We start from the raw sequence: 27,981 nt of genomic DNA on the forward strand, positions 1-27,981 counted from the left end.
GTGCAGGTGTGTGCGGTGTCACTCCTGGAGAGCCCAACCTCCAGAAACCTTCCGACACCCACACACCGCCACACCTCATTGGTCGAACAGGCCTACGAGCTAATTGGCTGTTCCAGCAGCGTTCTCCCCTCCTGCTTTCAAAGCTCGTTAAACTACAGACTCCAGAGCATCACCTGGACCTTCTTTGAAAATGAATTTTTTTGCAAACATTTCTTTTACAAAAAAGCAAGAAGCACAGTTACAGGAGTAAATTGTGTGTGTGGTGTGTGTGTGTGTGTTATTCTCCCCATCCGTTGCCATCTCTGTATTTTTGCATGTACATCCTGTGTGTTGTGTGTTTGTGTGTTTGTCAGTCGGTCTTCTTGGCCCAGGCCAGGTCGTCTGACCGCGGCCTCGTCCCCGTCACGTTCTCAATCACCTGCTCCATCCGTCTCCAGAAGCCCAGCTGGTCCAGTGGATAGTTACACCAGCCTGTTAGGGGGGGGGGACACAGGAGGATCTCTGACTTCACAGATCTTTAATGGTGATGACCTCACTTTGTGTGTGAGGTAAATACATTAATGTATGTATGGCTGCAGGCCGGAGTACACATGAACATAAACATTTACATGTACACATGAATGCATGCATGACTGCACAGTCTTCTGTGAGTACACGTGACTGCACAGACACACACACACACACACACACACACACATGTTCTGATGCTACAGCTTCAGAAGCAGTCGAGGATTCCCCAGACATTTGAGATGAAAAGCCCTTTTACTATTATTACCAAACACACACACACACTTATTCATATCATTTATATGTAGAATAAAGCAATTTCAGTCAAACACACAACGCAGACATAAAAAAGAGATCAGTTGCACCAGTTTCACACACACACACACGCACACAAACACACACACACGGAGCAAATAGAGACATCCACATGGGTAGTGTGTACTTAGCCAACCCTTGTCTGATGCTCAAACACCACCACCCATGATGTGTTTGCATAGGGTGCATGCTATAGCTGCAGGGATAAGTGTGTGTGTGTGTGTGTGTGTGTGTGTATGTGTGTGTCCCTTCAGTGACCCTCTCTCCGCTGAAAGAAGGAGCCAGAGGTTTGGTTTCCTCTCTTTCCTTCCATCACTCCTTCCTCCTCCTCTCACTCCCTCACTCGCTCCACTTCTCCTTCTTTTGCCACATTCTCCATCTTTTTTTTTGTATTCCTCCAAATCCCTGCTTCCTCCCCTCCCACTCTCTCCCCTCCCTCCCTCCCTCCCTTGTCCTCCACCCCCCCCCCCCGCCTGTGAAGTCCTATTTGTTAGAACAGACAGCAGGTTAGCATTAAATATACATGGGGATTGTCAGCCGGTGGCGAACACAAAGGCAGCTCGGCGAGCCCCAGTGGAATCCAAGCCCGGCCCAGGCAGCCAGGCTGGGGGAGCATGGGGCCGCCAAGTCCCCTGTGGGCCCCCGACCGCCACCAACCCACCTCCCACCAAACACACACACACACAGGTTAGACACTGGAGAGGAGGTCAAAAAGACTCGTACACACACAGATGCTCGAGTATGCAGATGCACGAGTACGAGTGTGTGTGTGTGCATGTACAAACACACACTTTCCCCGGTGCCAACCCCCTCAACTCGCTCACCCACACATCTGTCGTCCGCAGGGGCGCAGGGTGACGTACAAGCTGAGTCTCCTGTGTATCCTCCCTCTCTCCTCTCCCTCCCTCCTCTCCCTCCCTCCCTCTCTCACCCAGATGCACACAGAATACTGAATGTGGATGTATTACAGGGGCCTCGAGTCTCTGAAGACAAACACGCACTCAAAACAGAACAGCTCCTTTTAGATATTTATAAGACGCCCCGACAGACAGACAGACACGCGGCCGCCATTTCACTCAAATCTACTGAGAAGTGAAATCATCCCGGAGTCATCAGCCTTAATAACGGCGACCTAAAATGGCCGCCCACGACATAAACACGAAAAAGGACGATTATACCGAAGCCGATTTGAGACATGACCTCCGGGTGAAGTCCGGAGAATTATCAAATCCTCCGCGTTATTAAGGCGAGAGAGACAGGAAGTGACATATTAACTCCACTGCAGAGATCACATGATCATGTTTACATCACCTCAACACCGTCATCGGCTCTTATCACGATAAAACTCTCCTGACGTCTTCAATGGTGTCTTCTACGTGTCACCACTTCTTCACAGTGTGATATTGTCTGTTTTCTCATTACCCCCCCCCCCCCCCCCCACACACACACACTCGATCCCCAATGATGTTCTCATAATATCATAACAATATGGGAAATGGTTCATGTATGATAACCTTCGTCCTCTGACTGTGAAGTGACCTCTAATTGTGCAGATTTGAAATTGTCAAGATTGAAAAATCCAGGTTTGTCAAATTAAATTATTTCACTTATCACAGTAAGAAGATTGAGGTTTTTTATCTGATATCATTAAAAACAGAGTACTCATACTGTACTCATATATTATCATCATTTATTTATACCTCTTCTTGGTAGTTAATACTTCCGGTACTACATAATCACAGTTGTTGATTTGAATACGCACTAAAGGAATAACGTGTGCCGCTCTGCAGTACAGAACTGACTCAGGATCAGCTCTCACCTGTCGTGATGCAGTAAAACTGACTCAGGATCAGCTCTCACCTGTCGTCATGCAGTACAGAACTGACTCAGGATCAGCTCTCACCTGTGGTGATGCAGTACTGAACTGACTCAGGATCAGCTCTCCACTGTTGTGATGCAGTACAGAACTGACTCAGGATCAGCTCTCACCTATCGTGATGCAGTAAAACTGACTCAGGATCAGCTCTCACCTATCGTGATGCAGTAAAACTGACTCAGGATCAGCTCTCACCTGTCGTGATGCAGTAAAACTGACTCAGGATCAGCTCTCACCTGTGGTGATGCAGTACAGAACTGACTCAGGATCAGCTCTCACCTGTGGTGATGCAGTACAGAACTGACTCAGGATCAGCTCTGACCTGTCGTGATGCAGTAAAACTGACTCAGGATCAGCTCTCACCTGTGGTGATGCAGTACAGAACTGACTCAGGATCAGCTCTCACCTGTGGTGATGCAGTAAAACTGACTCAGGATCAGCTCTCACCTGTCGTGATGAAGTACAGAACTGACTCAGGATCAGCTCTCACCTGTGGTGATGCAGTAAAACGTTTCGTGTGGTGAGACGTGGTGGATGCGGTGGTGTTTCCGTGGCAGCACCAGATGCAGGTCCTGGATCAGCGTGACCCAGCGCGGGAGGCCGAAGTACGAGTGACTCCATTTGTGAATCTGATTGGTCAGCGTGACGAACACAGCCAGGGCGAACACGTAGCAGTCCCAGGGATAGGACGCCGCCAGGGCCTCTGGGAGGAGACAGGAACCAGGCAGAAGAAAGAGAGAAAGAGAGAGAACCACGTCAGTGGAATAAGTTCTGAAAGTGATGAGTATCTTAAAAGGGGGGGGGGGGGGGGCAGCGCTCAGGCAAAGCACTCCCACAGAGAGGACGCTGGCAGGAGCCATGGTGAGATGTGGAGGCCGAGGGGGAGGATGAGGAACAGGGGGGAGACAAGAGGGGGAGATGGATGAAGATGGAGGAAGAGGGGCAGCAGGGGGACGGAGGAGGAAGTGATGAAGAAAGATACAATAAACAGGGATTAGAACTTAAAACCAGACAGGAAATGAAGTTGTCTCCTGAAAAATGAGAACATCACAATCAGAAACGTGGAACTTTAACAAGAGAGTTCTTAAATTTTAACGATGAGTCATCACCACTCACCTTTAAATATTAAAAACAACTTCTGAGATCTCGTTCTCGTTCTCAAACAGAAGTGCACATCATCACTGAAGAGGCGTTCAGGGACAGATCAGTGTGGAAATGTCCCCACGAGGACGATAAGAAGACATTCAAGAAGAAAAAGATGTTTATACACTGAACATCTTTGCAGCGCTCACTTTAATCTTTGACGTGTTAATCAAATGTAAAGTCAGTTACATGTTCGGTGCCAAGGGACGGCTATATGTCTGCTCTAGTGCCTCCTACAGGCCGTCGTATGTGATTAACCTTTAACACAAAGAAAGATCTTCTGCTCTGATGTATGATGAAATGTATTTTCCCTGATGTGGACTCGTGCTCGTCCTGAACCTGTGAAAACGGTTGTTGAAGATGTCTCTGGGATCTGGAGACCGTGTCAGAGCTGATTTGAGTCGACAGGTGTCACACAGGTTCGGACTCACACACGAGCAGGTGTGTGCAGCGTCGCCGGGAACAAACACACAACAACCTTCTGTTTGTTGATATCGCTTCATCCGCACGAAGATGGAGATGTAAGTTTGAAGTCTGCCGCTCGTCTTCATCACTCCTCACTGCTTGTTATCCATTTGAGTCTTTGAGTCTTTGTGTCTTACAGCTCTCCACTCTCTGTCCACCTCCCATCCCTCGCTCCCTCTCTGTGGTGGAGGCAGCGATCTCCTGACCCCGGTTCAAGAGCGGACATGACAGTTGGAGATGTAACCTCCCTGCTTTCAGCTTTCCCCGTGCACCCCCCCCCCCCCCCCCGTCTTTGTCTGATGACCGCTTGACACGGAGAGAAGCTTGACATGACAGGTTGAGATGTCATCCGCCGCCCCCACTCCCCCGCTCTCTCTCTCTCTCTCTCTCTCTCCCTCTCCCTCGCCCTCTCTCTCTCTCTGCACTCTCACCTTCTGTCTCAAGCTCTTAGCAGTGACCTCTTGAGGTGCAGACATGACAGGTGTAGATGTCACCGCAGCTCTGCCCGTCTCTGTCTCGTGACCCCCTGACTCCCCGCGGTGCAGGACATGGCAGGTGTGGATGTCACCTACAAGTGGACCTTGCTACTGCACCCCCCCCCCCCCCCTTGCCCCTTGTAATCGTTCCCTCCCTCGTTCACTGATCCCTCCTGTGGAGAAGCACCTGACCTTTGCGTGTTCCCCTTCCACTCTTCATCCCCTTGTTTCCTGACTCTCACAGGTTTGTGAGATTCTTTCCATTTGTATCACAGCGCTCTCTTATTTCTATTTTCTCAACCACTGATCTGATCAACTTTCAACTTTTGGGATGTTTTGCTGGGGACCAAAGGAAGTGAGGCCATTTCTTAAAAATCCATTACAGGAACAACTGTACATGAACATAGATTTAAGATATAGATATTAAGTTATAGAAAGTTAGAGATATTCATTTATAAAAAAAATTATGATTTACCAGACGGGAAGGAGAAACCAATAGCAAAAGAAACACAAGGTTTAATTCGATATATTCTGTTGTTTTGACCTCAAAAACTAAATAAATAAATAAATGCGTGCTGTAAAAGACTCAAGCTCAAATATGGGCTGCTGCTGAAAATGTTTTATCTTGTTGGCTGATTATTGTCTCTGGTTAAAAGCTAACTAAAGTTATAATCACTTCAGAGATGCTCACTCTGAGAAGGCTTGCGAGCAGCTTAACCTCACATCGCTGCATCTGTTCCGAGACGTTAACCTAACAAACTCAACGCCTCCTCCCTCCGCCCATCGGTGACCTTCTGACCCCGGCTGCAGTGCGGACATGGAAGGTGGAGATGTCACCTTCTCAATAACAGGTTGCTCCTGCTGATCCTCCTCCTCCGGAAGCCCTCCCCTCCTGCCCCCAGCTCGGAAGGTCAGCACATGATTACCAGACAAACTGCCCCATGGTTTCCTGTGATCACTTCACTTCAACCTCAGACACTGGAAACATCAAGATTGTTAGAGCCGTTGTTTGACCTACTAAAGTCCTCACATCCCCATCCAGCTTCAAGCAGGGTGACTTTGAGCAAACCTGCAGTGACGATTGGTTGAGGAGCCAGTGAGGGAACAGTTCCCTCTCCTGCGATGGAGAAACGGGTGAGAGAGAGCTGAAAGTTCTGCAGGTGTCACATCCCGAGTGTCTCACTCACAGGTGATAATAATGTGAATGAGAGAATTCGTTCACACAGGAAGCAGCAACACCGGAGCGTCAGGTTCAAAGTCACACAAGCAGGTTTCTCTCCTTCCTCTGAGATGCTTGCATGTGTCGTGTCTGTGCGTTTGTTTTCCTTCTTGCCATGTGTGTGTGTGTGTGTGTGTGTGTGAGTGCACTACCTGGTGTGTATGTGAGGAACTTGACGGCCATGTGGGTCAGTGGCAGGATGGGGATCATGCAGTTGTCCCCGTTGGTTTCGATGAAGTCGTGGCGAGTGATGGCGGTGGGATCGATGTGGTGCTCCCGGAACGGTCGAATGAAGGCCTGAAGGGAGGAGAGAGAGAGAGAGAGAGAGAGAGAGCGAGAGAGAGAGAGAGAGAGAGAGAGAGACAGAGAGAGAGAGAGAGAGAGAGAGAGAGAGAGAGAGAGAGAGAGAGAGAGAGAGACACAGAGAGAGAGAGAGACATCAGGGTCGAGTAGCCATCACAATCACTTCTGTAAGGACAATTAAACCAAACATGAGAGGGACATTATTGAACCGCTCATTTGCTTTAAATTGAAAAAAGGGGAAACTCATTAACCAATCACGAGACAATTAAATAGAAAAGGCTGCACTTTAGTTCAATCATTAAATATAAATCACATTTAATTTTATGAGCCATGCAATAGCGATGATAGTTTTATTTTGAAATTTAATAAGCAGCAAAAAGTCACAAAACAGACACACAAAAATAATAGTTTACAAACCGTAATGCAGCTCAACACACACACACACACACACACACACACACACACACACACACACACACACACACAAGCACACACAAGCACACACACAGACTCAGGGGTGCTCAGTATGTGCTACCCCAAAGCTCATATCCAGCATCCTAATAAACCACAGAACAGCGGTCGACTCACACAAACTCAAAAATGTGAGTATCAAAAGCACACACGCGTGCACACACACACATGCACACACACAGACACACACATGCACACGCACACACACACAGACACAGACACACACACACACACAGTTGCAAACCGCACTTGCACTGTGCAGAGGCAGACACCTGTCTGTGAGAGCGTGGGGGTCTCAAATGAAAGACTGAATCTGAATATCTCCAGAACAAAAGAAGACAAATAGAAACACACACACACACACACACAACCACACACACAACCACACACACAAGTAGGATAAAGGTAATTTATTTATCTCAGTGGAAAAAGCAAGAAAAAGGAATTTGTCTTGCATCTTTGTTGCTCCAGTGCACATGTACGTGTGTGTATGTGTGTGTGTGTGTGTGTGTGTGTGTGTGTGTGTGTGTGTGCATAGCCATGGCCACATCAGCATGAAAACTCATTATTGTCGTGTTAGCTGTTCGAACCAATTACACACGCCTATCTGCAAACACGGCTGGTAGGTGCCACTGCAGACACACAAACTATCTGTTGACAACTTCACAATTATGTGCCCTTCTCCTTTCTAATCTCCCCTCCCCCCCTCCCCTCTCCCACTGCCCCCCCCCCCCCCCCCTCCCCTCGCCACAGCCCTCAGCCAGATGAAAGGCCGGCTAAGCCGTGGAGGTCGTGCCGAGCAGGGCGGCGGCGGCGGCGGAGCTCCCAGTGCCACCGGTCACCACACGTCCTCTAATCCCACAACGTTTAACGGCCCGACTGCACGACGCTCACTAATCACCAGCTCACATCACCCATCACCGCGGACACCAGCGCCGTCCCACTGGCTGGACAGACACGCCCTTCCACCCCCTTCTTGTCGTTATGTCCTCCCGACCTTTTTTGTTGTTGTTCTTTTTACTGTATTTTCACTTTCTGTTGGTTTCTCTCTTCGTTTGATCAGTTTGGTCGAATCTCTCCATCCGGACTTTTCCTCCAGCTCTTAATTCCCCGTCTGGCCTTTCAGAAGAAAACGGGCCTAAGTCGTTCAATTAACTCTCCATCAACTCTGCAATCAGCCTCATTAGAGAGACGCCTCCGAGGAGACACGTCCAGAAAGAGGGGAACTGACACGAGGAGAGAAGAGCTGATGTCTTTAAAAGACGAGTGGAAAACAGAATAAGGGAGAAAAAGGATCTTCAAAACATTTACCCCCTAAACTATCAGATTCACATTGGCAGATTTCAATGTGAATCCAGCGTCATTGGGAACTAATGAGCGTGACCCTGTCCTCAAAGTGGTGTCATTAGAGGACTGTGAAATCCTCGTTAGGTCAATTAAAGTTCAACGACGTGATGACGACAAAAAAAGAGGAAGAAGGAAAAAAAGACCAGCACAGCCCGAAGCCTCGGAGCAGAGGAATGAAAAAACACAACTGGGACAAAGCACTTTCTAAAGCTGTGGTTTCTGTTCTGCTGGAGAGAAAAGGACGTTTATGGGTTTATATGAAAATTAATCTTTGTTTCTGATGAGGAGCATTAGCTGTTTGCTGCAGGATCATATTCTGAGATGATGTTGCATGGGAACAAAATCATCTTTATGTGTTTACGGGGGTTTGTCACATCAGAGGACGACTAATGACAACTAATGTTAATGTGCCATAATTATATTTGTCTTTACTGATTAGCTGGAGAGCAAAAGTTAAATATCCATTAAACTGTTGTTAGAATTAGGCAGATTTTCTGAATATTAATCGGTTCATGTGTCAAAAGCTTTATGCAAAGATCTTAACACTGATTCTCACATCCTGGCATTTCAATGCAGCGTTTCACTAAATATTGAATTAATGGGCTTCTTCAAATGTGTGTTTATCTGTGGCTGTGGTGATGGAGAGAACAGCATCATGTGACAAGTAAAATATGAGTCTGACTGTGGCTTAGGAGGTAGAACGGGTTGTTCACATCACCAGACAGGTTGGTGGTTCAATTCCTGGCCCCTCTATTCCCTATGTAAATCACTGAACCCCTATATTGCCCCTTGTGTCTGGGGTGAACTGTGTGAATGGGTAAGGAAAAGAAAAGCTCTATATAAATAAAAACCATTTACCACACCCCCACTAGGACCACACACCTTGAGCAGCAGGTTGCTGGTTCGACTCCCTGTTGGCCGGACTACTGCCCGGTACTCTCTTCCTGTTTTATTGTATTATCAGATAAAAGAAGAAGAAGAAATCAAACTAGAATCCGACCTCAGATGATGTCGATGTAGTTTCATGATACAGAAAATCAAAATGCAGATAGAACTGAAACAATCCCCCAGTCCCTCAGATCCTGCAGACTGGGACAGACTGGGACAGACTGGAAGTGCCGTTTCCAGTAGCAGCTGCTTCTACTTCACTCCTGGAAACATTCTGTATGATCCCTCTCCCGACTGCTAGGTTTCCCATTATGATGAATTGACTGAGGGTCCACATGTGCAGAGAACACGTGCTGCATCAACGCATCCACAGTACACGTCGTCTATAGAACCACGGTGTCTTTAAAGAGGTCGTTACAAATAAAGGCAACTGGGAGAGCAAAGTACACAAACATGCACGAGAAGCGATAAACACAGAACAAACGAGTGACACAAAAAAGCACAAATGGCTGAAAATGTTTCATCTGGCTTCCTATCAGCAGCCACTGTTAGCCTCAGGTGTTCTCCACCGTGCACGGCTTTGATATTCAAACCAAACCTTAACTGGGAGCACAGGCCGGCTTTATTCTCAGAACCCACACAGACACAAAAACAACGGACGTGCAAGCCTTGCTTTTTTTGTCTCCATGCACACAGACACACACACACACACGCACTTTATTTTCCACTAGCCCATTGTCATCCCTCTGTTCTCCGCAAAGGTCCATTCTTCTCTTCCAGTTAAAGTCTTTATTAGAAGTCTCCTACGGCGTCCGACCCACAATGCAAATCTGTGGCTGCCGCTGTGCTTTTGGTGCCGGTAACAACCCCGGACCCCAATAAAATACCACATCATAAATAAACATCAAACCCCCGAGAAGCCTTCAGCGAACACAGAGAGGTAACACGGGGTTTCCAGGGATCTTTGTTTCCAGGCAGCTGATGGTGCCGAGCGTGTGCAGGAAGGAGTTGTCATCTAAATAACAGGAAGTAGCAACAGACACGGGGTCACATGATGTCACAAGGACGCCAGCCGGAGAGAACGTACCGCGAGCTCGACTGTTAGAATCCATCACAATGAGCAGGCTGTCGATAAAGTGGCACCGGAGCCAATTAGCTTCAAAGTGAGTCGCACTGATGGGAGTTACCTCGACTGTGTGATGACAAAACCACAAAACCCACAAAACCAGTATCCCCCTGTGATTGGTGCAGCTTTTAACTTTGTTACAGTGGAGAAAAGAAAAGAGATTTGTACATTTGTACATTTGCACCAGAGTTATTTTTTCTACTACTGTATTATCCCACCTATCCCACCTATAGTGTATTCATATTTATATATTTATCTTGCTCATAGTGTATTCATCATTCTTATATCATACCTTACCTGTTAATACTGTTTATATTTCATTTATATTTCTAACTGTACTTCCTATTTATTTACATATTCAACTATGCACAATACTCTGCACTTTTACTGCCTTTTTTTGCACTACTGGTTAGATGCTAAACTGCATTACGTTGTATATGTACTTGTACTGTGCAATGACAATAAAGTTGAATCTACAGTATCTATCTATCTAAAAGAAAAGAGAACCAGTGAAGTTTTGTGTTTAAACATACAGGAAGATTTCAAATGTGTATTGTTACCTCAGCCAGGGAGGTTTGGTTTGTTTGTGTATTTGTATTTAGGAGGAGGTAAAAACTACACAACACATGTTCACCTCACGTGAGGTAATGATGGAGCCGATGGTGATGATGTGATGAACTGAGGACCTTTATTCTCCTTTAACATTCCCATAAACTGTATTATTTTCATATAATGTGTAAAGAATCCCTATAAAGAACTGTGTTTTATGACAAATACTTTATTTAGATCAGACCAACCTGTTTTTTCTTTTATATTTCTACTTTAAGAAATGTATGATCATGTATATGTGTGTTGTTGTGTCTTTAAAATACAGTTTAGAGAACCTATCAGTTAATTATAGTGGTATCAAGTCTGTGCTGACATGTGGCGATAGAAAAACTTTGATATTATAGAATAAACAATACAAAATACTTATTCTATTGTTTACATTTTACACAAACAATTACGTTTGTCATCTTAAATCAATTGTTTAATATTTGGTTGTATTAGTGTTATTTATAGTTATTTATAATAAAGTTTATAGTCATATTCTAAATATATGAAGCCTTAATTACATGACATTAGAGTTTGATATTAACATTCTAGGAATCATTGTTCCTCATGATTATATTACACGTGAGTTTAAATAATTCAAACATTTGGTTCTGCTGTATTTCAATTTCAATAAAGAGCATTAGTAAAATAAATAAATAAGAATGAATTGACTTCTAACCTGTATAATAATATTATTAATCAAACATTAACGCACGACGCTACAAAGGTTTCTTTTTTGGTATAATTGGGGTCAAAACAACAGCTTCAACATTTCAACTAATTATCAATGAATATTTCATAAACACACACACACACACACACACACACACACACAATCCTGATCTCATTAATCAAAACAAAGTTCACATGAACCAATCTGCATGCTGCACCTGATCACACTGATTTTAATTGGCTGGAACGAGGACGACCTTTTCCCTAATTGGCTGTGGAGGAATGTGTGTGTTCATTAATGCAGGTGATGTGTTTTAATGCAAACGGTGAGTGCAAGTGCATCCATCTCAACACGCCCACACACACACACATGTACGTGCATACACTTCCACTGACGCTGTGCGGTGACAGGTTCAAGGTGAGGCCACTCAGTGTGTGTGTGTGTGTGTGTGTCTGTGTGTAGGTGGGGGGGCCGTGGACATTATGGTCCACAGGGACGTTCCTCTGTGAGACACTGACATTTACTTTCCAGGTCACTTCGGCAACTTCAGAGGCGTCAGGGAATAAGATGCAACCACCACGCTGAACTGGTGATACAGCTTCAGGAGAGAGGGGACAGGGGGACGGGGGGACGGGGGGACACAGGCACATGGGGACACGAGGACACAGGGACAGAACAGTATCATCTCGCTTGTCCATTCTTTCACTGGGTCACTGAAATGTTTATTTAAGGTAGACTGACTTTTAGCTTCTTTTTTTCTTTCCCCGCCCCCTCAAACTAATCAACTCCAAAAGTTAACGGCTTCTTTATTTGGGTTAAAGTTAAATTCACACGTATCAAGAATATAAACCACATGGTATAAACATTAAAACACAGATTGTTAAAGAAAGTGAAAGAACGTATAAAAGATCTATTATTTTCCAATTATTTACAGCCACACTCAAAGTAAAATATGTTTTTTTACAGAAAGACATTTTCTTTAATACACCAGTTTAAAATCAACCAGAATAAACTTAATGTTATGGCTAAGTCTGTTTTTCCTCGTGTTTTTGTTTAACTTCTCATATTCTTTAAACACGTTAAACACTTAATTCTAGTTCTGCAGTTTTAAGTAGCAATAGTCAAAGGTTTTATTGACAAAATTGCTTTGGAAACTATAGTTATCCTTCTTCTTTTATACTTTTATATATTTATTTTTTATACTTTTCGGTACAATGATGATTTTTCCAATATATCAATACATTTTCTGTTTATGCAATCAGCTACACAAATTTAATGATTCCTCTAAGAACGTGAAGTTTTGCTCATTTGTTGAGTTTGCATGTTGGCGACCATTCTACTTCGAAAATGGTTTAAAAGATTGAAGTTTAAAGAAAAGTCATAATTACACAGTGTCTAAAAAAAGGTTTCATCTCAATCGGTAATAAGAAAAGGTTTATTTGGTACAGAGCACACAATCAGCCATATAAACGTTCTGTTATTCAAAGTCCGATGGAACTCAAATAGCTGAACAGTGAAATAACATTTGAAACCAGCACAATTGATTTTTTTACATTCCCCGCAAAACGTCCACTGGTGCTCGTCTCAATAAGCAAATACGGTTTTGGGCCAAACGTTGATCTCAGGGAGGAAAGTGAGGAAAGAGGAGGATTTACTTTGTAGTGAAGTGAAATGACAACAGGCTGTCTATCGCAGTGCTTCTGTTTGCTCACCTTGCCAATAACAGGGATGTCCACGGATCCCCAGGTGTCGGCCCCCCAGTGGACCACCACCGACGCAAAGTCTGCCGTCACCATCCCGAGGACTGGCACACAAACACACAAACACACAAACACACACAGGGAAACAAAAAACAGCGACAACACACGCTGTTATGAGATGTGCAAGCAAAACTACATTTTACAAAAAAAGTGTTGGAAAACCTCAAGTGTATAGAAACAATATTTTTTTTCAATATTCATTTGAAAAGATACGTTTACTTAATTAAATGTGATGCGTAGTTTTAAAGTCTTTATCTTTAGCGGGTTAGCATGCTAACGTTTCTACCGTCCCAGTCCGACTCATCTCACCGACGCCCAGGACGACCCACTGGATGTGGACGGTGGAGAAGTGGAGGAGGAGGAACGAGAGGTTGATGAGGAAGAGGAGGAGGCACAGAACCACACACAGCACCTCCTGGAGCCGCTTGCCTGGACAGGACAAGAACAGGAAACAGGACATTTAGGAGAGGACGAAGAAGAAGAAGAAGAAGAAAAAGAGGAGGAAGAGGAGGAGAAGGAGGAAGAGGAGGAAATGGGACGATGAGAAGTTGAGGGTGTTGGGCTCTGACGTGTTGCATTAATGAACTGGGTGAGGTCCCTGCACCCACTGGGAGAACAAGTCACTTATCAGGGGTCAATGGCCCTTTTAGACCCAACGTGTGTGTGTGTGTGTGTGTGTGTGTGTGTGTGTGTGTGTGTGTGTGTGTGTGTGTGTGTGTGTGTGTGTGTGTGTGTGTGTCATGGTGCTGCATCAGCATTGGTGTTTCACATATGAGAGGTCGTGACCCTGCAGCCTGAAGTACACTTGTCTTCATCTGACTGATCACATATTAACACCCTGGACACACACACACAGACACACACACACACACACAGATGGATACACACAGACACACACAGGTACAGGCCCCTGCAGGGACGAGCCTGAACTCACAGGTCAGCAGTATGAAGTGACTCTAACTACTCTCACTATAAATTCACACATCAGCGATATTAAGAGACGGAGCTGCGAGGGTCAACTCAACGTTTCAGCTGCACAGCGATGGAGATTAAAGATACTGAATTATTGAATACACACACACACACACACACACACAGACACACACACCTACACACACACGCTCCTGATCTATAGCTAGATCAGGATAACTATAACTATCCTGATGTCTTCACGAGCTCTCACTTCTTCTAAATGTCCCTCTCTTGTCTGACTCACAAACAAATATGAACGAACGACCGTCTTTATGTTTCCATCACTTTCTTTTGTTCTCCCTCTCTTATTCCCTCACCTCCTTCCTCCCCTTCTCCTAATCCCTCCGTCTTTGCCAGTCTAATGTGCTCTTAAAACATTCATGTGTTCAGATCCTCATGTATCACATAGCATTAGCAGCCTATAAGATATTCATGGTAGCTTTTTTTTTTTTTAATAACGCACACAGGCCTGCGAGTGTGTGCGCCTATAGACTCGGCGCCACTATGAATATGCTATCAGCCTCTCCTAAGGTATGGACCCCGGTGACAAACGGGAGATTTTTAAATATGGGATTATGGATATTTCACGAATCATCGGGTTTGACCCTTCACCTTCTATAAATAGACAGAATCAAAGTTGGGAAGAGACGGAGGATTCAGGAGGAGACTGAAGTTCAGCTACAAGGAAAAGACGTTTTGATTCTGCTCATGAAAGAAGTTGGACAAGACAAAATATGATATAAATACATTTTTGTTTAAGATCATTTTAGGTGGTTTGATGCTGTTATTTTATTTATGTAAAGTTGCTTCTGTGTGACACTGCGTCAGATCAAAGCCTCGGTTTTTGTGCTTCAACTCTCTTGATTGGCGGTTTCCCTTGTTTCCTATCATACACACTTGAGCTTGGTTTCAATTTACTCCTCATTACATCACAACATAAAAATACATAAATCACAAGCATCCTCTTCCCTGAGGAGAAGCTACAGGTTCTACTCTTCTGGATTTTCTCGAGGACATCTCTGCACGAGCATTTTCAAATTCTACGAGGGCCTAAAGGTAAAAGTCATTAGTTTCATTAAGTTCAGTTCTGTTGCGTCACAACATGTTTACATTAAAAAGACTTCATGTGTTTACAGCTCAGGTAAAGTGCTTCAGTCCACACGCTCTCCGTCCATATTGAGGTTAACTGTTGTCTACAAGCTTCATGTGACACCATTTTCTCTACTATACCCCAAGGTGCATAACACACAGACACACAACTTAAAGGATCAGTGCACCACAACTCACTTTCTCCCAACTCTCTCTGTCTGCACACACACACACACAAACACACACACACACACACACACACACACACACACACACACACACACCATGATGCCTCCACTGATGGATTTCCTAACACATTCTCGCATCTCTCTCTATTACGCGCACACATCCTCTGACACATACACAAATTCAGACACTCCATCTCTGTCACGTACACACACACACGCACACACACAAACACACACACGTTGCAGGGCCGTGGAGCAGTGGGGCGGCTGTCAGGTGATGTGCGTCAGTCCTTGGATCCTCCGGCTCCCTGGTGAGGGGAAGGAAACTAGGACAGGCCTCCACAGAGCGCAAACACACACATACACACACACACACACACTCACACACACACTCACACAAACACACACAAACACACACAGTCACACTCACATAAGCCGTTGTCCCACAGGCCATGGCATTGCTGGATATCACATACAGCTACAGACACACAAAAACAGCCTCTACAAGTATGTATGTACGAACGGACATAGGCCATCATGTTTGAACACACACACACACACACACACACACACACACTCATTCTACAGTGCACACACACCCAAGCTGCCTTCACTTGGCATACAAACACCAAAATTAAAACTATACACCTAAATTAACACACACACACACACACACACACACACACACACACACACACACACACTCAGGACCAGAGCAGCGCACTCATTAATATCGTTCTGACAACAACTGGCTCCCTGGCAACCTCTCTGCCATCGCTCACCCAGCAGCACCCCCTCCCCCCCTCCCCCCCCTGCGAGCGTGCACGAGGGTGTGCATGGGGATTTAACCTGGGCGGAGCCGGGGGAGGGGAACGAGGGGTGCTAATAGGCTGAAATTAATCAACGCCGGCTGATTCGCTATCTGGGGAATGAGTGGCGGGCAGCAGGCAGGCAGGCAACACATCCTGAATACTAATGGCCTAATGGAGAGGGGAGACAGAGAGTAGAGCCCATTAACTATCTCTGCTGTTTGTCAGGTAGCACGGCAGCAAGGCGAGGAAGTGAAATATGAAAGAGACCAAGTTTAACCTACATTAACTACAAATACACACAAAACAAATATCCCCGTGTCAACACTGTGTGATCGAGTCTGAGGAGCAAAGCAGTTTTGTTTCATACGACAAAAACATCAACTTTGTGGAGCGGTTACATTCACTTCATATCTGCTGCTCTCCATTCAGAAAACATATCTAACTCTTAGTGACAGTGAGACAGAGTCAAATCTGTGAATCCTCAAAAACCTCTCCGCTCTAATCCAACTAGAGATCAAATCCCATCTGCTCCTCCTTTTCCATTTCGGTCTTTTATCTACAAAACAAATGGAGCCAAAAGAGATTTAACAATTTCTTTAAAATCTGGTATTTCAGTTTGGCCTTTATGGAAAATGGTAAAGCTCTCTGAAATACAATTTTTGAAAGTCACACACATTTATTAAGTGCATCTTTGTGCAGCACTACCTCTATGAGAAGAGGCAATTTGGGGGTTTAGTATCTTACAGAATAGGGAAGGCTGGATTCGAACCGCCGACCTTCTGGTTAGAGAACTACTCTACTGGACCCCCTCAGCCACAGACATGATGCTAGATGTTATTAAGCTCTGATGCTTTGTGTGACCGGCAGCCAGTCAGGACGATTTCTGAGAAAGAGCCATTGATTTGCTTTTATTTGATTGGCTCATGGTCGGAGCGGGCGCAGCGGTCACAGGGCACCAGTTCAACCAGTTCAAAGATCGATCGGTTCATTTGAATAGCTGGCGTTGACCAATGACCATGCACCAGGAAGTCGTCATCAAGGAGAGAACGGAGAGAGAGAACCATCGACTTTTGTTCAACCTCTTTTTGATGGAGAATAAACTGATCCACAAGAGACACTTAAAATAAAGTGTTTACTGTTAACTGATCCATTAACTGTTCCAACGTATCCTTTGAGGGACTCGCTGGACTGATCACCAGTCCATCACAGGGCTGATCCATCACCGGGAGGATCACCAGTCCATCAGAGGGAGGATCACCAGTCCAACACAGGGCTCATCACCAGTCCATCACAGGGAGGATCACCAGTCCAACACAGGGAGGATCACCAGTCCATCACAGGGAGGATCACCAGTCCATCACAGGGAGGATCACCAGTCCATCACAGGGAGGATCACCAGTCCATCACAGGGAGGATCACCAGTCCATCACAGGGAGGATCACCAGTCCATCACAAGGAGGATCACCAGTCCATCACAGGGAGGATCACCAGTCCATCACAGGGAGGATCACCAGTCCATCACAAGGAGGATCACCAGTCCATCACAGGGAGGATCACCAGTCCAACACGGGCTGATCACCAGTCCAACACAGGGCTGATCACCAGTCCAACACAGGGAGGATCACCAGTCCAACACAGGGCTGATCACCAGTCCATCACAGGGAGGATCACCAGTCCATCACAAGGAGGATCACCAGTCCATCAGAGGGAGGATCACCAGTCCATCACTGGGAGGATCACCAGTCCATCACAGGGAGGATCACCAGTCCATCACAGGGAGGATCACCAGTCCATCAGAGGGAGGATCACCAGTCCATCACAAGGAGGATCACCAGTCCAACACAGGGAGGATCACCAGTCCATCAGAGGGAGGATCACCAGTCCATCACAAGGAGGATCACCAGTCCATCACAGGGAGGATCACCAGTCCATCACAGGTCTGATCACCAGTCCATCACAAGGAGGATCACCAGTCCATCACAGGGAGGATCACCAGTCCAACACGGGCTGATCACCAGTCCATCACAGGGAGGATCACCAGTCCATCACAGGGAGGATCACCAGTCCAACAGAGGGCTGATCACCAGTCCAACACAGGTCTGATCACCAGTCCAACACAGGGAGGATCACCAGTCCAACACAGGGAGGATCACCAGTCCATCACAGGGAGGATCACCAGTCCAACACAGGGCTCATCACCAGTCCATCAAAGGGAGGATCACCAGTCCATCACTGGGAGGATCACCAGTCCATCACAGGGAGGATCACCAGTCCAACACAGGGCTGATCACCAGTCCATCACAGGGAGGATCACCAGTCCATCACAGGGAGGATCACCAGTCCAACACAGGGCTGATCACCAGTCCATCACAGGGAGGATCACCAGTCCATCACTGGGAGGATCACCAGTCCATCACAGGGAGGATCACCAGTCCAACACAGGGCTGATCACCAGTCCATCAAAGGGAGGATCACCAGTCCATCACTGGGAGGACCACCAGTCCATCACAGGGAGGATCACCAGTCCATCACTGGGAGGATCACCAGTCCATCACAGGGAGGATCACCAGTCCAACACAGGGCTGATCACCAGTCCATCACAGGGAGGATCACCAGTCCAGCACAGGGCTGATCACCAGTCCAACACTGGGAGGATCACCAGTCCATCACTGGGAGGATCACCAGTCCATCACTGGGAGGATCACCACACAGAAGCCTCCCTTCTTCCTCTCACTAGTGAATCCATCAGCCAATCATCTTCACCTCAACCCCTTCCCTCAACGTCAAATTGATCACTTCCCATTCTAATCACATATTGTTGGAGTGTGATATTTTATATATATATATATATTGTGCAGGACCTGTTGCACTTCTGCTGAGCCCATGTACACAACTAGCAGCTCTTGATATGTCTCAACCACTAAGGACACATTCCCGTGGTTAAGTGGTAAAGAACAAGACTAGATCTTTGGACCAATCAAGTGAACACACACACACAGCGAGGGACAAAACCAAAAGGCGAGAACACAAAACAACAGGCGAACGACAAAGGGAGGCGCACGTTGTCAACCCTCCTACAGAGCCTTTGACAAAACGAAGCTCACACACTGATCGTGGCTCGAAGGCCGAGTCCGAGCTGCCACCGCGCCACGACCACGCCTCGCTCGTCTGAGGCGTGAACTCCATTTACAAACACTAATTCACCACCAACACGTTAGACAACAAATCACAGAGGGTGGTAATGTATGTAGGAGCCGTGTGCACACAGCTCTGCTGCTCTTTGATTCTCTCGCTCTGTCGTTCTGTGTCCCCCCGGTTTGCTCTCAGCAGACTGTCTTCAGATGGGACCTGGGGAGGGAGAGAGGGAAGGAGGGAGGGAGGGAGAGAGTGATGTGGGTGGTAAAAGTGGGTCACATGCTCAGAGAGGAAGAGAGTGGAAAAGGGGGGAGACAGAGAGACGAGGGAGAGAGAGACACTGAGAGGGAATGACAGTAAAAAGGAAAGAAAGGGGGAGAGAGAGCGAGAGGTAGAGACACAAAGAGGGTGAGGGAGAGGGAGAGAAGGGGGGAGAGACAGGGGAGGTCGAATTCCCTCGTTCAGAAGTGGATCAGTCACAGGCCGCTTTCCTTTCATGTGATCTCAGTGGACCGCAGAACCTGATACACACACACACACACACACACACACACACACACACACACATACACACATACAGACACACAACACAAGGACGCATGCAAACATACTCACCCACACACACACAAAACAAACACAAACTATAGTACACCTACCACTGATGAGGAAATGATACACAGACAAAAGCACAACTTGCATGTCCTTATGTGGATGCACACACACACACACACACTCACAGACACACACACACACACACAATCCTCCCAGACAAATGTAATAAATCCATTACCCTCTAGATTCAACAGCAACAAAGAGAGGAATGTGGCAAATGAGATTCAATAACGGCATACCAACACAATGGCGCACACACAAACACACTAACACAGAGACACACACATGCATGTAGACAAACAGATGCATATATCCAGGCACAATAACACACACACACACATTTTCTCCCACATGAGAGCCAGTGTAAGTCGGCCCTGCTCCAGCCTCTCTCCCCCGCGGAGACACACAAAAAAAGAGGATGGACAGATCCCATCATGTGTGTGTTCCTTTGTGTCTGTGTGTGTGAGTGTGTGTGTGTTGTACGCCATCCCGTCATCTCCTGGGCTTTCTGCTACAACCATATTCATCTGTGGCCCTCATAAGGATAATTACACACACACAAAGCTCATCTCTGAAAATGCTAAGCTTTCACTGTTCCTCAGTTGACGTTGGTCAAGGTCACTAGTAAAATCCTGCCTGAAGGCAGCCTACAGCCATAGATGGACTGTGTGAGTGTGTGAGAGTGTATGTGTGTGTGTGTGTGTGTGTGTGTGAGTGTGTGTGAGAGTGTGTGTGTGTGCATATCGTTGTTGTGTTTTGTGCGTTATCTTTGTCTGTGTGTTAAGATAAATTATATGCATTATATTAATTATAATTAAATATTAAAACAACCAGCACCTCCTGATTCGTTAAAAGCAAATGTTTCAGTTACAGTTTGTTCAACAACTTGAATTCCAGGAATAAGTTTACTGATGATTCATCGTCACAATGAGGTTGAATTCTCATATTTGTCATAATTTATAAAAAGTACTTTAATTTGTAAATGGCTCTAAATCCATGTGTCAGTGTTAAACTGAGGGTGACGTCAGCAATGATGACACAAAATCGTGTCAAGACTGTGTTTGGGTGAGGATCTATATCTTTTAATATCTGATAAAAGACAACTGATGTTTTTAATGTGACTGCATCAATACGCAACATTTCAAATATGTAAAGATTTGAGCTTGTGGCGAATTCTGAACACCTGATTGGTTCTATCAAGAGGTTTTAATATTTCTACAGCAATATACAATAGAACAATATATTACTTTGTGTATCTACATCATATTATAGATATTAGCTTTTTATATGTACACAAAAATATACATATGTTACTTTCGTTGTTTATTGTTAATTCTAACAGTGATTAAACATCTTGAGAAAACTGCTCATGGAAAGTGTGATAAAGAAATAAATGTCATCAGTTATTATTCTTTATTAAAAACACAAACAGACATATAAAGCAGCAGTTTAATGATCTGATTCTGCTGACTCTACTATAATATACACAGACACACACTGAGGTCACACACAGACACACACAGGTCAAAGTCAAGTACAGCTCACATGAATCTCAGGGCTGAACACACAAGCTCAGATGGTTTGTGACCCCTGACCTTTATGACCCTGGAGTCAGCAGTTCAGGGAGTCTGTGTGTGAGAGAGAGAGAGAGAGAGAGAGAGAGAGAGAGAGAGAGAGAGAGAGAGAGAGAGACAGAGAGAGAGAGAGAGACACTTTTCCTGACAGTGAAAATAAACCTTATAGTGGAGGAAATAAAAAATAATAAATTCTCACAAACAACAAGTATTACGAAACTTTGGTTTGTTAAAAATTATATTATTGTTCATTTGCATGTTCAGTAGTTTAAGGACATAACAGTTTTGAGATTGATATGATAAATCAATCCATGAACCAGGTTTAATATTTCTGAGGCGGCCTCGTGCTTTGTTAACTTTCTTCACTCGTTCAGACTCGACCTCTGTCGTGACCTTGTCCTGTTCCTGCTCCATCGCATCAAGCTGCTGCCTCCGGCTGAAAAGATGGAACAAATATCAGGTGGATGGAAAATTAAACTCAATGAATCAGTGGAGTGAGATTCAACAGAGACTCACTGGATCCGTATTAATACACACCGGTATGAAAACTTATTTTTAATAAACGTTTACTTTAATTTAAAATAAAGACAATTTAATATATTCATATAACTTATATCTTTTGTAAAGTTTGTGGTTAAACTGTAAAATAGCCTGTAAAAAATACAGAGGAGCAGAGAGAGAATGAAAGAGGAGGAGAAGAGGAAGAGGAGTGGAAAAAAAGAGAAAAAGGAAGAGAGAACAAGGAAAAGGGGGTCGAAGAGGAGCGGAGAGAAAATGGAAAAGGAGTAGGAGAGGGGATGAGGAGGAGAGAAAAAGGAAGAGGAGAAGAGAAAAAAGGAAGATGAAGAGGACAGGACAAGGAGAGTAACAGGGAGGGGAAGAGAGGATGAACAGGAAAGGAGAGAAAATGGGAGAGGAAGAGGCGAGGAAGAGGGGAAGGAGAGGAGAGGAAGAGGAAGAGGAGGAGAAGAGAAAAAGGGAGATGAAGAGGACAGGACAAGGACGAGGAGAGTAACAGGTAGGGTTAAGAGAGGATGAAGAGGAGAAGAGAGAAAATGGGAGAGAAAGAGGGGAGGAAAGGAGAAGAAGAGGAGACGCGGAGGAAGAAGAGAGAGGATGAGGAAGAGAGAGGAAGAGGAGAGGAGAGGAAAGGAAAGGAGAGGAGAGGATGAGGAAGAGGATGAGGAAGAGGAAGAGGCAGTGGACCGTGACACTTCAGACATATGGGAGGACCGAGGAGGGAGGACGGGCTGAACAGAGAGAGATGGAGAGAAGCAGGAACGGAGGAGGAGAGCTGCCTCCAGCTGTTAGTCCGTGGCTGCTCTGCTGTAATGAGCCCGTGTTCGGCTCGGCGGAGCTCAGCCGACGCCTCATCTAACTTCTTCAAACTCTAACAAGCCAAACTGCTTTTCAGATTTAGATTTACCTCCCGCCGCCGCCGAGCCGGACCCAAACAACTGAGCTCATAACAGCGTGCCGTCCCTTTAAATGGACACTTTGACATTTTGAATTTTTGCTGTTTATTTTTCTTTAACAGACACTTGTCAGCATGTGGGAAACATTCGGGCTTTTAAGTTTTGGGTGAAATTGCTCGGCAGCATTGTTAGCGTGGCTGAGCGTTGCCTCCACTCGCAGCCCGCTGTGCCCTTTGGCTGAAATGAGGGAAAGCTTGGAAGTCATTTGGAGATTTACCTGGAGAAAACACAAACTCACACACAGACGTGTTCTTGTTACGTGTTTTCATGGCGAGCGAGTTTATCCGATGTGACATGTGACTGGATCCTAGTTGACAGCTGCCATTGTCCCTCACTGCAGATTTGTGATGCTTGGACAAAAGCAAAATATTGAAAATAAAAAGCAGCGGCCTCAACAACCCACTGTCGTCTCTAGATCTCTGTTATTATATGGTCACATTTTTCCTTGTTGAAGATTAAATACTCAATGAGTTAGGTTTTATTTATTTAATTGATGTTATTTCACAACCTTCATTTATTTGTTTTACACACAAACTACAGCACACACTTCCACAAAACTTGGTGGGAGGAAGGAACATGACTTTACTCATTTAACTTTCACACGACTCCGGACAACACTGTGGATACAGGATCCCCCCCCCCCCCCCCCCACACACACTTTATTTTACAGTTTCACAGTTTTCCCTGAGAATAATTAATGGTTTTTATTTTGGAAACTTTAAGTGAGTGTTATTTCTTAATCCTTTAAAAGTTTGGGCTGAGATGGAACTTTGAAAAAACCTAGTTTTCATGTGGAATCACATCAGTCTGAATAAAAAAAGCTTTATGCTGTTCTTTAAATATATTTTTCTGGACAATAAGTCTGATGCTTCAAAATAAAGCCTGGGAGAATTTCAACATAAAAGAACTTTTGCAACCAATTTTATGGAATGCAAATGCTAAAGTTTATTATTATTATTATTTATTTTTATTATTATATACTGAGCCACAGTCCTGCAGGTAATGTTTTATCGTGATATTTCCTTATTTGTATTCTTGAGCGTTTCACTGTTTGTTTGTCATCGGTCAACAGACGTCACTTAGCCGAGTTTCCCAGGTTTACTCTCCATCACTTTTCCCAGTTCATAGATATGAGGATTATGATTCACCTTGTGAAAACACAGTATATAAAAACATGGATCAGTACATGAAGTGAGATTTGTCCTCGAGTCGTCTTTTCCTTGACGTCTCTGTGGAGGTGAGACAGCAGCACTGAGAACTTTACAGAGAGGAAAAACCGAGTGTGAACTTCACCGCTGAGTAGTTTTTTGTGTAACACAGCAGTTTGTGTTGCGTCAGAATGTGGCTGATGTCACGGCCTCGTCTGGGGCTATTTGTACACAGGGTCCGAGCGATAGCTGAGCTCTGTGACCGGGACGGGATGGGAGACGAGGAGTCAGGACCTCCACTGTCTGTGATCCTCTTAACCATCAGCAGCACCAGACTCAACAACGACAACACACCGGCCAACACAACCCAGCTTCACATCAGCAGGTCCGTCTAATAAACTCTTCTCTTCCTCCTTATGTACATTTTAATGATCAAATATTTCTTTAATTATATTCGTATTATTTGTTGTTATTGAGACGTCAAACGATGGTTTAATGTGAAATTTTCCTAATGATGATGAATCAGCGCGATTAAATCTGTGGGAAAGCTCTCGTCCATCCATCCATCATCTTTACGGTTTATCCTTGTGGGGGTCACGTTGGGGTGTGTGTGTGTGTGTGTGTGTGGGGGGGGTAGGGAGCTGGAGCCAAACCCAGCTGACTTGGAACAAGACGACAGGTCACCAGCGCATCACAGGACAAACAAATAGAGACAAACAACCATTTGAATAATCTAACCTCAAACCTGCATGTGTTGGACTTTGGGAAGGAGGAGGAACAACCAAAGAAAACCAACACAGACACAGGACCGAACTCCACAGTGATTTTCTAAAGACGATGAAAGGTGATGATTGATATTAGTTTATAAACTGTACGACAATATAAAATAAACACTAGTTGACAACTTTTCTATTAAACGGTAATATTTGACGTCCCTGAAGTTTATTTCAACTCTAACCAGGACTAATGGTACGTTGCTGCAAACTGAATGAGTCAACGAGTAAAACACAACTTTTAACATGATGACACATCTTGTGCTGTTAATACAAATACTGATCGATGAATAAGGGACAACACACGTTTGTTGTTTCTCTTGCTTCTCATCATCAGCTCGTATATTGATATGAATAATCTATTGTGAGCTTGCATGTGTGTGTTTGTGTGTCTGTGTGTGTGTGCACGTATGCAAGCTCATCTGTTTACACATGTCAGAGTGGAGATGGTTGTCTCTATAATGAAATGGGGCCTGAATAATAACACTAAATCTGATCCCATTAATGACAAAGGTGACGTCTTTACTCCCAGTGTCACCAGTGAGGTGTTCACTGACATTCAGTGAAACTAAAGTTCAGGTTCCCAGTGGGTGGAGGTGCGTTCACTGCCAGCCTCGGAGGTCTGTGAATAGGAACGCTCTCGGGTTGAAGCTCCAACCTGGTGAAACGCGTGGTTCCCCCACGTGAACCTCACAGTAACGTGCTGTGAAGACCTCTCTCCCCTCTCGGAGCATCCCTCCTATTTCAGGAGGTGTTAACAAGTGGCCAACATGGCTCCACTAGAGGCAATTAAAATGCGCAGTGAAGTGAGAAGCAGGGCAGATGGTCGGGCAGGAACGTGGCCCAGTCCAGCTTGATGCACAACTGGTTGGACAGGTTTCCTCTGCTAAGGTCTGAGGCACAATGTGCACAGAGTCCACGCAGCTACACACATGAAACGACTTCATTCTTCTCGCAATATTTACTCTCTTTAAACTTTTCCCAAATGAAAGACAACAAGTACAGGGAGATGTGCAACAAGCTGTGTCAATGTGTTTTTCACGGTAGTTAAGAAAATCCTGACTAAAACCAACGAGAGCAGCAGGAGAGCTGCAGCTGAGTGGAAACCACAACGCACACAACTACATGTGTCCTCCGGGTCGGGACACAGAAGCGTTGTTGTGATGGAGGAAGACGATTCCGCTCCACAACAACAACCACTGTCGTTTTCTCAGTGTATCTGTAGCCGGTCCTGGAATTCAGTCTCCAGGGTCCACACTGCTGCTTGTGTTTTTATTCTACCGGGCAGTTCTCATTCTCGTTGTTAATCAGAGATGTGTTTAGACCCGGGGACGCCAGGTGAATTTAAACTAGCAGCGAAAAAGGAAAACCAGCAGTCGCCAGGACCCCGAGGACCGGATCTGAGGATTACTGCTGTCGACTGTGTCACGGATATTGATTTTGTCCTCGGACTAAAAGCCGACCCGTGCTGAACGGCTTCACTAGCATCTGGAAAATGTAGCCATCAATCCTGCAGGAGCCGAGGCCTTCACCTCAGGTGTTTGGCTTCAAGGGTTTTCATGCTGGGGGCATTTTAAACACACGTCGTCTACTTGACTGGACTTTTAAAGGCCCTAATGTTTAGGGGGTATTCCAGCTGATTGGAAAGTGACTTTTATATCATAATGGGGAACTTGTTGGAGAGATATTCACATCATCTGGGGGTTTTCTAAGATGTTTTAAAGTTCCCTCTAGTGCTCGATGACAAGTAGACATATCTATATAATCTATCACCATTCTCATCATCATAATCCTTCTTCTAATCGTCTCTCTCCTTATCTTCATCACCATCTTCATCATTCTCATTATCATCTTCCTCATCAACTTCTTCATCATCACCATACTCATAATCATCCTCAACCTAATCAGCACCCTCATCCTCCTCCTCCTCCTCCTCATCATCTTTATCATCTCCTTTAACATCATCATTCTCATCATAATGATTATTCTCCTTCTAATCATCCTCATCATCCTCATCATCTTTATCATCTTCTAATTCATCATCATATCATCATCTTTATCATCTCCTTATTCATCATCATATCATCCTCCTCCTCCTCATCTTTAGCATCTCCTTATTCATCATCATATCATCATCCTCCTCATCTTCATCCTCCTCATCATCTTCATAATAAACTCCATCCTCCTCCTCCTCCTCATCATGTCGCACCGTGGCTGATGTTCGGCCTCTATCTCCAGCTCTCCCCCCCACCCCACCACCATCCTCACCGGGAGAGTAGAGCCTCGCCAGCTGTCGAGCTCCGGCGTGCTGCGGTCCCCAGCGGGGCGCCGCGCTGCGTGCGGCCGCCCCGTGCTCATTCCCGTTCGGATCCTCCTCCGCCATGGACCGGTACCTGATGTCGGTCTCGGAGAGAGCGGACGCTGCCATGACTCGTGCCCGCTGCCCGCCCCGCTGCCCCCGGCTCTGCTCTCAGCCACACGGCATCAACGACGGACGTGTCGCGGTCAGTAGCTGGTCGGTGTCCCGGTGTCCGGCTGCTGAGGCTGAGCGGAGCCGAGCAGAGGAGGGGGAGAGGCGGCTGAGCGGAGTGACGCTGGGAGGAAGCACCGGAAACACACGCACGGAGCTGAGCCGACACACGGACCTGATTCCCGGGCTTTCACCGGCGGCAGCTCCCGCGAGGAACCGGCAGAGTTCACGACCTCATGTTTTTATTCTGTTATTGACTTATATTGTTGTGATTCTCATGAACCCACTTTATTTCTGCTTCCAGGTCACGTGATCACGTCACCTGCTGCATCTGCTTGTGGAGGGAGAGGAAGAGGAAGAGGAAGTGGAAGAGGAAGAGGAAGTGGCTCGTGCATCAACAGACCCACAGAACAGCATGAGGAGAGACTCATTCATTATTCATTCCTCTACAGTTCTACTGCTGCTTTTAACTTTGAGCTGAAAACAAACTAAACAAACTTCTGTGTAAAGATTAAAAAGTTTTTCTCTCCTCAGTTGTTGTTGCTTGTTCGTTTTCTCTGTGATATTTTA

The 27,981-nt window shown here is 45.5% G+C and overlaps 1 protein-coding gene across 1 annotated transcript; it reads right to left on the reverse strand.

Annotated features, from left to right (window-relative positions):
- Positions 1 to 349: 349 nt before the first annotated feature.
- On the reverse strand, positions 350 to 27,369 carry si:ch211-212o1.2 (uncharacterized protein LOC492735 homolog). Its single transcript, XM_053427676.1, has 6 exons — positions 27,210 to 27,369; positions 13,473 to 13,592; positions 13,116 to 13,207; positions 6,154 to 6,298; positions 3,189 to 3,401; positions 350 to 471 (listed from the first exon to the last, which is right to left on the reverse strand). Exons 1-6 carry the CDS (start codon positions 27,367 to 27,369, stop codon positions 350 to 352), a joined length of 852 nt encoding a protein of 283 aa, XP_053283651.1.
- Between the last annotated feature and the right edge of the window lie 612 nt (positions 27,370 to 27,981).

The sequence above is a fragment of the Pleuronectes platessa genome, chromosome 7 (assembly GCF_947347685.1).
Source record: "Pleuronectes platessa chromosome 7, fPlePla1.1, whole genome shotgun sequence".
Lineage (NCBI taxonomy): Eukaryota > Metazoa > Chordata > Actinopteri > Pleuronectiformes > Pleuronectidae > Pleuronectes > Pleuronectes platessa.

Coding starts and splice junctions, on each gene's coding strand:
- si:ch211-212o1.2 (XM_053427676.1), bottom strand. CDS start 27,369: ATGGCAGCGTCCGCTCTCTCCGAGACCGACATCAGGTACCGGTCCATG. Junction 3,402..6,153: donor GTTCCTCACATACACACCAG/GTAGTGCACTCA, acceptor GTCTCCTCCCAG/AGGCCCTGGCGGCGTCCTAT. Junction 472..3,188: donor GTTTTACTGCATCACCACAG/GTGAGAGCTGAT, acceptor CCCCCCTAACAG/GCTGGTGTAACTATCCACTG.